Source organism: Chelmon rostratus, chromosome 11 (genome assembly GCF_017976325.1).
Source record: "Chelmon rostratus isolate fCheRos1 chromosome 11, fCheRos1.pri, whole genome shotgun sequence".
NCBI classification, from domain to species: Eukaryota; Metazoa; Chordata; class Actinopteri; order Chaetodontiformes; family Chaetodontidae; genus Chelmon; species Chelmon rostratus.
The window spans coordinates 12,105,613-12,118,135 of record NC_055668.1 but is presented as its reverse complement, the minus strand read 5'-3'; the positions used below and the strand labels follow the sequence as shown (position 1 = coordinate 12,118,135).

General features: G+C 39.5%; 1 protein-coding gene across 1 annotated transcript in view; it reads left to right on the top strand.

The window, feature by feature from the left end:
• hcrtr2 (hypocretin (orexin) receptor 2) overlaps positions 1–12,523 on the top strand; it is a 28,281-nt gene extending 15,758 nt beyond the window's left edge. Inside the window, exons 2-7 of the mRNA XM_041948033.1 lie at positions 1,406–1,584; positions 5,397–5,640; positions 11,313–11,428; positions 11,526–11,746; positions 11,952–12,073; positions 12,354–12,523. Coding sequence (XP_041803967.1) covers positions 1,406–1,584; positions 5,397–5,640; positions 11,313–11,428; positions 11,526–11,746; positions 11,952–12,073; positions 12,354–12,523 — 1,052 coding nt within the window. The remainder of the gene's footprint in view (positions 1–1,405; positions 1,585–5,396; positions 5,641–11,312; positions 11,429–11,525; positions 11,747–11,951; positions 12,074–12,353) is intronic.

Below are 12,523 nucleotides of genomic sequence, written 5' to 3'. Positions count from 1 at the left end.
CCAGCAGCCACCTCAGCTACAGCGGTGGCCTCAGGAGCTGTCCCCTCAATGAACAACTTTCTACAGCAAAAACACCTGAAATACTCGTGTTTTTAATTGAAATTTGACTTTTGTTTACAAGACACTGCCCATTTTAGCTGTGTGAACTAAATGAAGAGATGGCAAAATGCTTTTACACACATTACTGTATTTTTATTTTTCTATCTATCACCTTGTCTGTGATTGCAGTGTTGTAGAAGTTACAGTTAGTACGGTAATTGTTTGCAGTAGCCAATTACTTCTCTCAAGAGTAACTGATTTTACCAGTTACGGCATATAAAAAGTAATTATTTACGAGGGAAAGTAACGTTTGTGTTACTTTTAAATGTAAAACAACAATGTTCCTACCTGTAAGCTGATCCACATGATGCTGGATGTACATATCAACAGAGCTTTGGAGTAGTTAAATACTGTAATTATATTTGGTGAACCCAAGTTTTTTTTCACTTTCTATTAGAAATATTACAACCACTGTGATAAAAATCAAGCTCACTCAGCCTGAACTGTGTTGCGCCACCATAAAGTCGACTGACGTTTGATCAGAAATTTTATTCTATTCTAAAAGTGAATTACTCTGGTTTATTGGTACTAACTTACATTTTGGCACATCATATACTGCATCAAGTTACACTGGATGTATTCTGACCTCCCCTGTTGGTCGGATAACAGATATGAATTGAAATGTTTTCAGATTTTTAGAGTGACTTTTAAACCATCATGTATATCTGCCAATTCAGGGTAAAGTGTAGTTGCCTTGAGATTTGTGATACAGCTACATTTGGTCATTACAAACTATTATTTGGCTTCCTTCCCACAGCTTTTACCTGAATATGGCAATAGATTTGCTGTTACTAAAGGTCCTTCAGTCTTTATCATTGCTTTTATACTTTATGTAACTCTATAACTGCTGAAATGGTTTCAGGTTCAAAAGGATCTGACATAAGGTTGGCTGTCATGGCAAACAGTTTGTCATTCATGAAGCAGAACTCAGTTATCGGTATCGATAATACAGTATTAAACCAGTGATTAGTGTGCCCATGAGTTTCCAAACAGTGTGTCCCTGATCAAAAGGGCCATTAGTGCTGATGATGATTCACCTTAAAGAACTTAGAAAATACTTAATTGTGACTCAGCAGGCAATTTCACCTTAACTCATTCAAATTTAATTGCGTGTAATTCTGGGTGATGAATATTTTGCCAGCAGGAGCAACATTACCAGGTCTGAAATCGATTTTTAATTCTAACTCTATGATTGACAGCGTGCCTTCAATCCGGTGGCGAATCACATTAAATACCCTGCACCAATGTGATAGATGCTTGTCTTCACTGAGTCCGTGGCCGGTCTTTGATTGTGCCTCATTTTCAGTTTGTTTTGCAGTGTGGAAAAACCGCCACATGCGCACCGTGACCAACTATTTCATAGTGAATCTGTCCTTTGCTGATGTGTTGGTCACCATCATCTGCCTGCCTGCGAGTCTCGTGGTGGACATCACAGAGACGTGGTTCTTTGGAAACACTCTTTGCAAAGTTGTGCCTTATTTGCAGGTAAGAGGTCAACGTTGACATCTGATTTATTATAAGAGGCTATAAAAGTTTATGAATACAAGCACAGACCTGTTTTTCCAGGATTAGTACATTTTTCATTTCCTGTACATATGGGAGTAAAACATACATTTTTCATATTTCATGAGATGTGCAGTGTGAGACCTTGGATATCACCCCACTTTGACTTATTGCCTTGGGCAATAATTCTATATGGCAGCATCATCCCCACTATACCAACACATCTACATGACGCAAGCCAAAAACCTACACGATCCTGCACAAATCCTTGATCCTATACAAGGAACAAATCCATCTGTATTCTATACACACGCTATATCTATATCAAAGTGAATGAAAGTTTCCACACACGTTACTCCTCATGCTACTGAATTCATGGTCTATTGCAGACCTTTATGGTCACATTGACCCCGTTTGTTATTGTGTGCTTTGCTATACTGTCACTGCTGCTGCTGCTACAGTATTCATAAAGGTCACCTGCTGCTGCTTTTATTAACATGAGAGGATCTCTTTCTTCAAACTGAATTCCTACTTGGGAATTATTTCAGTTCTCCCTGAATCTTATGTGACATTTTGCAAGGTTTTCCATTCTGATGTGCTGTATCGCCTCAGAGGGGATCATCCCCAGGAGTAGAACAAAATCAGGAGGTAAAACTGTATCTCCCTGGACAGCACAGTATGTTGTAAACACAATGACATAATTGCTGAGAGAAACTGTCGGGGAAACTGTCATGAATGAAAGTTGGTTTTTATTGAAGCTCAGTTTATACTTTCAGGTCATTAAGTACTGTAGAAAACAGCTCTAAGCAGCATGAGAAAAATCTATAGGAAGACCTGAATGCAAGCTTTATCCTGCTGGCATTGCTTCCATTGAATCTCTTTAATACCTGCTTAGTGGATTTACTGCAGACTGAAACAAATATTGTTTTGGCCCAAACGTGACATTATGTTTTTCTTGTCTGGGAATTACATTTGAGAAGTTGTTCTCTGACATTCAGTGGATGAACATTTATATGTCATTAAATGTTCACGTTAACAGAAGGTGCCAATTACCCTGTAAAAACAAGAATTTCAGTTTTCAATTATGGCAACAAGGTAGAGCTCTGCCTGTTTTTAATCAAATATCTGGCCAGTTTTAGAAAGTAACAGCCTCCACTAATGAGAAAGGTTTTCCACCTACACAGCAGCAGAGCCAGACGAACGTCTTAGTAATACGACGGATGTGCCTGGTCAGAATGTTGGTATTTTTGTTTTATTGTGTGTTTATATTAATGGGATATTGTAAAAATAATAACATGCCCTATTGTGAGCATTTAAAGCATTTGTTAACATCTTCACCCAAAACTCATTTGATTAGTCACTGTTGCACATAGTCCAGTTTTCCATCACATGAGATTATTATTGTGCAACAGGCTCATTATTCCAAATTATATCAGAAATTAAATATACATTATGTGCTGTAGTTGGGAGAAATTAGGTGTTTAATTCATGTTGATAAATCAGACTGCAGACCAAAGAAAAAATAAGTAGGTTTAGTGATATTTTGGGTAGAATGCAGAAAATGTTAACAGTTCAATAATCTGCATCATCATACTGATAAATTAAAGATCAGAGCTGAAAATTGTCACCATAGAAACACTGAAAGATAGTTAATGCAGAGTGAACCTTATGTGCCACCTAGTTGTATAAAGTAATAAGAGATTTAAATAACACCACAAAGCCCATTTAGTAACTGTGGGTCTTTCAGTCAAATTACCTGATCCTTCTCAGCAGAAGTTGTTGGAATGGCAGAAGTTTCAAACTCCATTTTACTTCTGAAACGATAAACGGCAAAACAACCTCATCAAAAGGCCTTTAAGTAGCTGTGAAATGACTGAAAGCTCCTCAGCAGCTGCTAAACAGCCCTTGTGTTGTGATTGATTTGTCAGCTGCTGTTTCCACGGTAAAGAATAAACCTTAAATCTGTGACCAATATGACCATTTTATTGATTTCATCATTTTTTTTGTCTTTTCAAAATGGTGTTTTAGAACAGTCTTATAACCAACACTTGAAATTTAGCATTTAAACATTTTTGCAGATGTCTCTTTAAAATCCTATAAAAGCGGGTTACTATAGCACTTGAGCAGGAAGACGTTGTACATTTGTTAGGGACTACTTTCAGGGACGGGTTAAGACACATTTGGTGCATTAGTGAGTGTTTCCACACAGCATGATGTACGTGGGATTGGCTAAAAATAAGATAATGCCCATGCTCACTGTGGTTATATATTCAAATGACTTTTCTCTTATATTACTAATTCCATCCATCCATTACCTATACACCGCTCTATTACTAATATCATTAAATATTTACAGGCTTGTGCGGCACAGAGGCAGCACACAGGATCAGTTCTGGTTTTGGTATTTTCATGGGATCTGTTCAAATATATAATGATGCTAGACTTATCCTTTAATGTCTCCCCCCGAGTCCACTTTGTATACAGGCTTCCCTGATTTTTCTATGTTTGCATCACGTTCAGAGTGACCCTCCCGGACCTGTTTCAAGGCTACCACACTAAGCTCAACATACCAGTCAATAAATTATTGATTTCCTGTCAGGCAGAGGACAATTATGTGAGGATTTTTTTTCTGCCTATAGGGCAATGTTTTCACCCCTCTGTTTTAGACCTTTTTAATGAAGAAAATGGCACTGGCATTGAGCTGAGCATTTATTTGCCACTCACCAGAACCCACCGACTCACTGAAATTCCTAGAACCAACCATCTGCAGCACATGGAAATAGAGTAAGTCCATCTCCTACAAGTTTCTCATGCATCACCATGCCACATCTAATGTTGGTCCAATTTCACAGAGCCACAATTAAAATCTTGCTTCTTCTGGTACATCTCAGCCTTCCCAAAGGTCTCATTGAGAGAAAGGCAGGTGCGTAATTCAGATGGAGGTGGACTGCCCTCCATCAAGGAGATGAGGAAGAAGGTGAAGAAGATTGTGCTTGACACAACCCCCCGTCCGCCCTGTCAGACTCACTGAACCCTGTGAATCTGCACTTAGATTCACTCACATGTGTGACTTTGATGTACTAGTGGGTCACAGGCTATTATTGTTGACTGTTGCACGGGACTAACTCAGTGTGTGCTTGACATCCACAGAGGTTCAGTCCATTTGTGAAAGACAGTGCAGCCACTGTATTTCACGAGTGATGGCTATTTTGATTTGCCTTCGAAATATTAAAAAGACTTGGATAAAATCAGTCATGGTGGTGTTACATCCTTAACTACACTGTCCACCCTGATGCCTTCAGCAAAGGCCAGATTCAACATTTTGAACTGCAACACTGATGAGTTTTATCCTTTCAGAATTTGTAATACAGCAAATCTTTTCTCTAACTTGTTCTTATTGTACAGAAGATCTGTGATATTCAAATTAGTGTTACCATTTGATTTTCTTAGAAAATACACTTGTATTCAATTCTTTGGTATCTCTCTGTCTTTAAATACCTCAGGGCTGGACTGTGCTCTGCTGCTACTGCCTTAGAAAACAAGCTGACATCAAACACAGACATGTAATGTCTCAGAGATTTAAAGAAAATCCCCAGCAACCACACATTTAGAAATGCTGTTCCTCATTAATGTTTACTACTGCCTTAGAAAACTATGTCGATATCAAATTCTACATAAACCATGAATAAATGGGAAATAATCAGATCTGGTTTCTGATGTTGAAGTGCTGAAAAATACAATTCCCAGAATAACCTTTCTGTATTAAATTGGTGTTTCTGTTCTTTTTCTTCCAGACCATCTCCGTGTCTGTATCAGTCCTAACACTGAGCTGCATTGCCCAAGACCGTTGGTATGCTATCTGCCACCCGCTGATGTTCAAGAGCACAGCCAAGAGGGCTCGCAAGAGTATTGTTGCCATTTGGGTTGCGTCGTGCATCATCATGATCCCTCAGGCTATTGTGATGGAGTGCAGCAGCCTGCTGCCTGAGCTAACAAACAAGACCAGCCTGTTCACAGTGTGTGATGAACATTGGGGAGGTTAGTTTTCACAAATCCCTCTCAAGCACATGAAAATCTTATGCCAAGTCACTCACTCACTTGCATTGGAGAGCAGCGCACCGTCCACAGGGCTGATCAAGACCGGTAAAGAAAGATGAATTGCTTTCGCTGGAGTTCAGATAAGACAGTCCCCTCTGATTAAAGCCTTTCTGATTAAAGTCCTCAAAGGAGAACCTTGCAAACAGAAAAAGCTGGTTAACCACTTCCCATACATCATGTTACAGTACTTCAGGCATGCCATTGATTTGATACCTTTGAAATATCCGTTGCTTACTTTGTTGACACATCACAATGAAAATCAATGAAAAGAACACTCAAAAACTTAATACACTGAAACTGCACCACTTAAAAATATCTCAAAGCAACAGCTCAGTGTTTTTGTAGGCTTTTATAAGGAGATTTTTTTTTTTCAAATTGACCTAAACCCCTGAAAAGGCCAATCATAGCTTAGAATTGTAAGTTAGCACAGCGAGCCAGTCACGCATTGGATTCCTCCACATGCTGAAAAAGGTGTGCATGTGAGTCTAATAAGAGTGATACTCTCTTACAAAACAGAAGAGCTAACGTGTAGACAACAGATTAAACTGTGTGTTATCTGGTCTAATGTAAGCTGCAAACATTAGCATGTAGTAGTAACCCAGTGTTATTTCCAAAGGCATGGGGCTGTTATTAGCTGCTATCTCTCTTGATTAATGTCTCAAAAGTTCTGAATGCTAACTCTTTGATTTTTCTTTCTTTGATTTCAGACAGTTATAGTAAAGTATCTGCTGAACTCTGTCAAGTAAAAATTTATCAAATAAAGTATGTGCTGATAAAACCACATCATTCCTGTCACATTCTGATTTGAAGTGTCCTCACTGAGCAATACTCAGCAAAACTGAGCTGCAGTGTGATGTATCCCCTACTGTTTCAGCTTTTTTAAATAAATGAACTTCACAGCATTGAGCCAAGTAGGTGCTGATTAAACCCGGATTTGATTCATAGATCTCTAGAAATGAAGCTACAGTGTATATGCATTATTCAGCAGATGTGGGTTTTTTTAATTATCTGCTGAGAATTACATCCCCTTCTTTCTCAGAGCAGGTAAGTGTTACATGGAGGAAATCCACACTGTTCAGCCAAAATCGCCAAAAATACAGTATGTACTGACAACTGCATCTGATCTTAACCGTCAGGACAGAAACTTAAGAGGTGGATGCATTATTGGGCAGAGCTGATTTTCGAGCTCCTCAGACACACATTAATTTATCCACGAAGATTTGTGCTTTAGAGCCGCAGCCATTCCTACTCTTACTTGTTTGTTTGTTTGCTGCCAAATAATCTTGTCTTCATCAATCTTCATTTCTCTATGTGTTGCCTGTGTACCTGCACCTTGTCAGACTACCTGTTGCCAACTTTCTGCTGTCTATCTGGCAAACAAGCCTTCCAGCCTCAGTGCCTCAAAGAAAACTGATTTGACTGCCTGACTGTTGCCAACTGTATCTGTGCTTATTGACTTCTGTATTAGGTAAATGCCTTTAACTCAGCCATCCATGTCACAGTGTCTATATCTGGGTCACACCAGACTTGTGACAGCTGGAGAGAAATACATTTCCTCTTATCATCGGCCAGGGAAGCTTTACATGCATCAGATTTCCACTGTCAACATGTTGACAACATTTGACTTCTAAGTGGCTGTAACAAACTGACCGAGAAAACAGGTCCACAACTAAAACACTCGTCCAGCACTTGTCTTTAAACAGGAAGCTTCTCCTGCAGAAACCAAGTTAGTTCATAATCAGTTAAGACATGCAAATAACATTTCTATGTAAAAACAAAACAGTTTCATCTGTAATCAGTGTTCTAATTGTCTCAACATAGAAATATGAACAATATAGGCTGTGGAGGGTCCTTTAAAAGGACTATTCCCTGAACAATTGCTCTCACTACGTCCTATAGATCCAACCCACACAGTTTCTGCCAGGAAAAGAACAAACAAAACATGAATGGTGCTCAAACCAAAGACAACATAACAACTGTAATACATCAAGGCAAAACCACTGAAAATAATCAAGAAAAAGCAACTCTATTCAGAAATCACCCCTGAACATTCATTCCTGTCCCTCAGATTCACACTTTGGCCACAAAGGCAAGAGAGCTGTCGACAAGGCCGCAACACATTCCTCCCCATCATCCTCCTCAGTGAGGGCCACCCACTGACACAACTAATCAAAGCTCAACTCGGAAAAAGAAGAAGAAAAGAAAGATAAAGCACCTTGAGAAGACAACATTAACAACATTTGAACAAGCAAGTGCCTAAACCCACTTCAAACTGTTCTCCCTCCTCCTCCCCGCCTGCCTGCATTCTTCAACATTCAACCAGCCTTAGACAAAATGTAGCACAACGGACAAACTGCAAGACAAAAAACTCCAAATACTACTTCACATCTACAATATCACTTCAAGCAGTCTCGAGCTTTCTTCCTGGTTCACGCACGAAGATCCTGTTTGGCAGATTGGACCAATAAACAAGAGGCAATACAGATGGTAGCTCATGCAACAAACATTTTGTTAAATGAAGTTGAGTATAACCAATACATCCCCTATATGCTAACATAGGCACAGAGACCTGGGCTAAACAACTAGGACTACAGATCTTTTGTGCCAGATGGATGGAATAAGTATATATAATATATAATAAGTACATTGTAATAGAAGTGCACAAACTATAAGTGCTGAGTCAGAGTGTAATTTTCTCTTATAGGACATGGATTACCACAGTTACAGTGTGAAAGCGTGTGGTGGATGCATGATTCAGTAGAGCTGATTTTTTTTAGCTCTGAGAAATGCATCTCCTCTTCTGTCATACACATAGGGGAAAGCTCCAAAATGTACTTTAAACATTTTTGTGCTGAGGTCATCTGGGCCACACTTCATCAAAATCAAGCCAGAATGTGCCCAAGGGCCCCACAAAGGCCAAGCCCCGCCCTGCTTAATTTCGATATGCTAAAAATGAAAAAAACAAATAAATAAATGAAATGGCAATAGCTCCCGGAGAACAATGACTGAGTGCATTAACAATTCTCAGTGGGTGTGTCATGAAGGTGAATGGAGCAGATTGCACGAGTGTCACAGTCGGCAGCTTCGCTAATTAACAAACCAGTCATCACTCTGGGAACATGGACCCTCAACTGCATGAGGAGACTTTTCTCTACAAAGTTCACAGCAAATATTAAAGAGAACTGACAAGGGCACAAAAGTTGGAAATTCAATGAAGCTTCAATGCATCATGGTGGAGGTGATTCAGGCTGACTAACTCAAGGAATTAGTGTCCAGCCAGATATATGTATATATCCGTATCTTAACCTTAAATGCCAGTGAGAGTAGAAAAATGTGGAGGATTGGATTAAAGAAAAAAGGCTAAGCTGCAACAGATATTTAACCAAGCTGACTCCTTAAAAATGCTCAGCAATGCTCATATAACAGGAGCAATCTGTACACTTGCCAACTAGCTACACCTCTGGAAGCACTCTGAAAAATACATAAAGACATAGTTAATGTTATCGATGGATGCCTTTCACCTTTTCTTATCCTTCAGGAAATTAACAACCACTTTGTAAAACTGAGCAAGCCTCTTAGATAAGTAGTAAATGTCTTTTTGTATTTTTTGTACAGGTGGACAACAGTGTAGATGAGTTGTACATGTAGTCTCCAAAGACACCGACCGCCCTTCATGAGATAAGGAGCAATGTCCTGGACAATGCCCCAAAGGTCCAGGATAAGACACACCAGAGACTGAAATCCCAAGTGGACAAAACCAACTTTGTGTGTCACCAAAATGTAAGGAATCAGCAACACAAAGCTGGAAAGAGTATTTACAATAACAGCACTGGAAGACGAAAGTGTTGATCTGATGAACATTTCAGCACTCTGTTGGATCTTTCGGTTCTTTGACTTACTGTTCCTGCGGCCCGCCTGAGCACCATAGCTGCATTTCTTGTTGTTTATTTTTGTTGTTGTTGTTTATACTCACACTCATTCATGCTGTAGTCCCCTTGTGTTTAACAGCTAATAGGATCCAGACACATCTGCAAGCATTGATTTGCAAAAGAATATTCGGGTGTTCAGTGTGTTACCTTTCCAAAGAGACCAAAGCCATGCATGTACCCCAAATGGTTCAATGGTTCAGCTATCAGTTTACTTGGGGTATGCCGTGAATAGGCCTTTTAGGCAAATTTTTACTGGAATGGTGAGGGGTTAAATATTAGATTTTTCATATTTTTTATATTTCAAACACACTTTGAGTAGAAAAAACTCTCAACAGAATTCATACACACACATACAATGTGTATATCCACTCTCACTACAATCACTACATCCCTAAGTCTGGACACTGGACAGTACAGAACATTGTGTACGGTATGGCCTTTCCCTTAGAAAAAGGTTAAATCCTCCTAATGTTAATTAATGATGAGTGTGAATTTAATGCATTCACTTGGTCTGAGAGAGAAATGTATTTCTTGGCAGGAAAAAAATGACTGAATACTGTATTATCCCTTACCTCTGTCTCAGAGATCTTGGAGTCAAATGGTTTGCACGGGACATAGTTTGGGCGATATCCTCTTGACACTCCTCTTGACACTGTGAATTTCATGCATGTAACACTCATCTTGGCTAAAATAATTAGGGGATGCAAATCTTGGCAGCTACAAAATCAGCTCTTGCCAAACAAAGCCCATCCCCAACCCTCTATCCCCATCTTTCTCTTGAGACACTTCTAGATCAAATGACGTTCCTCTCATTATATTTTGGTCCTTTTTTTTTCTTTCTTCTTTGAGAATGAGAATTTCAGATATGTAACAGTCTGACATGGGGAGAAAGCATTTCTCAGCAGCTACAAAATCAGTTCTGCCGAATGCATCCGCCCCTTAATACTCAGTGAGGACACTTTAACGAGTGAAATTGAGACCCAATAGTCAAAACAACATTCTAGGACAACTGCGAAACATACTTGGAAGTCACCAACAAAGAAAAACAAAGCCTTTACCTTCACCAATACTGAGAGATAAATCATAGAAACTCTTGATTCACCAAAGGTTACATTAACTTTGGACAACTTAATGAGCTGCCTGAGCTCAAGCATGTGGCCGTGTAGCTGCAAGTGAACTCGAGGACAGAAAAGATGTGCACTTACTTTGGTTTCATTCAAACACAGATAATCCAATGGCTGCTTTATTTTTTTTTCATTCAGCACTAACTTGCTCACCAATGAGCTACTGCCACACTCGAGGTGGCAAATTTTAATATTAATATTAGCACCAGCTAACTACAGCTGAAAGGGTCTGCTACGGACTGTCGTCATTTCTGCTGACAAAATCCACGTCTATCTGCTATCAATGAGGTTGCTTTGGTTTAGTCGAAGACTAAATGTTGTTATGTTGCTTCGAGATCATCATTGCAATTGACCAATCTGTCAATGTCAAAGCTTTGCAATTCCGCAAAAAAAGCAGGAAAATATGTACATGAGAGAAGTTAGCCTTTCTAACATGTGGATCATTCTGAACTACTTTAACCCAAACACAATCTATCCTTAATCTAATGACTAAACTCTGTCTGTGTAAACTCTCATAATCCAGTCAATCAAATTTTGAAGTTTTTTATTCTTTCAACAGCTGAGATCTACCCAAAGGTGTACCACACCTGTTTCTTCATTGTCACATACTTTGCACCATTATGTCTCATGGTCCTGGCGTATATCCAGATATGTCACAAGCTGTGGTTTCAACAGGTGTGTATTCCTGCAGTTATAGTTGTTTTTGGTTTGTTTTGTTTTAATAATACATGATGTTTCTTTGGCCTGATGCATGCACATATTTTATCAACAGATTCCTGGAAGCACATCAGTGTTGCAGAGGAAGTGGAGGTCCATGCAGTGCTCAGCTCCCACTCCGGGGCAAGGAGAGCCCGTGAGGGTCAGAACCAGCACTGTTTGTGCTGAGATCAAACAGGTCCGAGCCCGGCGTAAGACAGCTCGCATGCTGATGGTGGTCCTCTTTGTTTTTGCCCTGTGCTACCTGCCAATCAGCGTCCTCAATGTCATGAAAAGGTAATCTCCCGAGCTCTGCTGCCTCAAGGATAGAACCCTGTTCAAACAGAGAGATCCCTTTGGTAGCTTCATGTTTAATAATGACTAAAACCTCATTTTTAGTGTTCTGAATTGTTGCCTGATCCTGATTTAAAATGTTAAGACCATAGTACTGCATTTAAAGCATGCATCTTAACTGATACCATGTCATGTACTTTACCTGCAGAGTTTTTGGGACTTTCAAGAACACAAATGACAGAGAGACAGTGTATGCGTGGTTCACTTTCTCACATTGGCTCATATATGCCAACAGTGCAGCAAATCCTATCATCTACAACTTCCTCAGTGGTAAGTTTGTAACCTGCCTCACCACTAAACCAGTTGTGTGGGTTCATTACTGCCCTCTAGCAGACAGTGAGGCAACAACAATACAGCTCACTGCTTTAAATTCCTCAGATGACAGTATGTTGTGCATATATAAATATTAATCTAAAAAAGAGTTGTATTTAGAAGAAACCTTTCTGTCTAACATGTCAGGCATCATGTACTGAAAAACAGTGAAATATAATGTATCTATTAAGAATCCAGTGTTTTCTGAGAGGATTTCATGTTTTTTGATTTTGTTCAGGGAAGTTTCGCGAGGAGTTCAAAGCAGCCTTTTCTTGCCATTGTCACGGCCAAAGACAAAACAGAACAGCGAGGACACGGACCAGAATGAGCACAGACAGCCGGAAATCCCTGTCAACTCAAGTTCACAACATGGACAATGTGTCACGCATCTCAGATCAGGTAGTATAG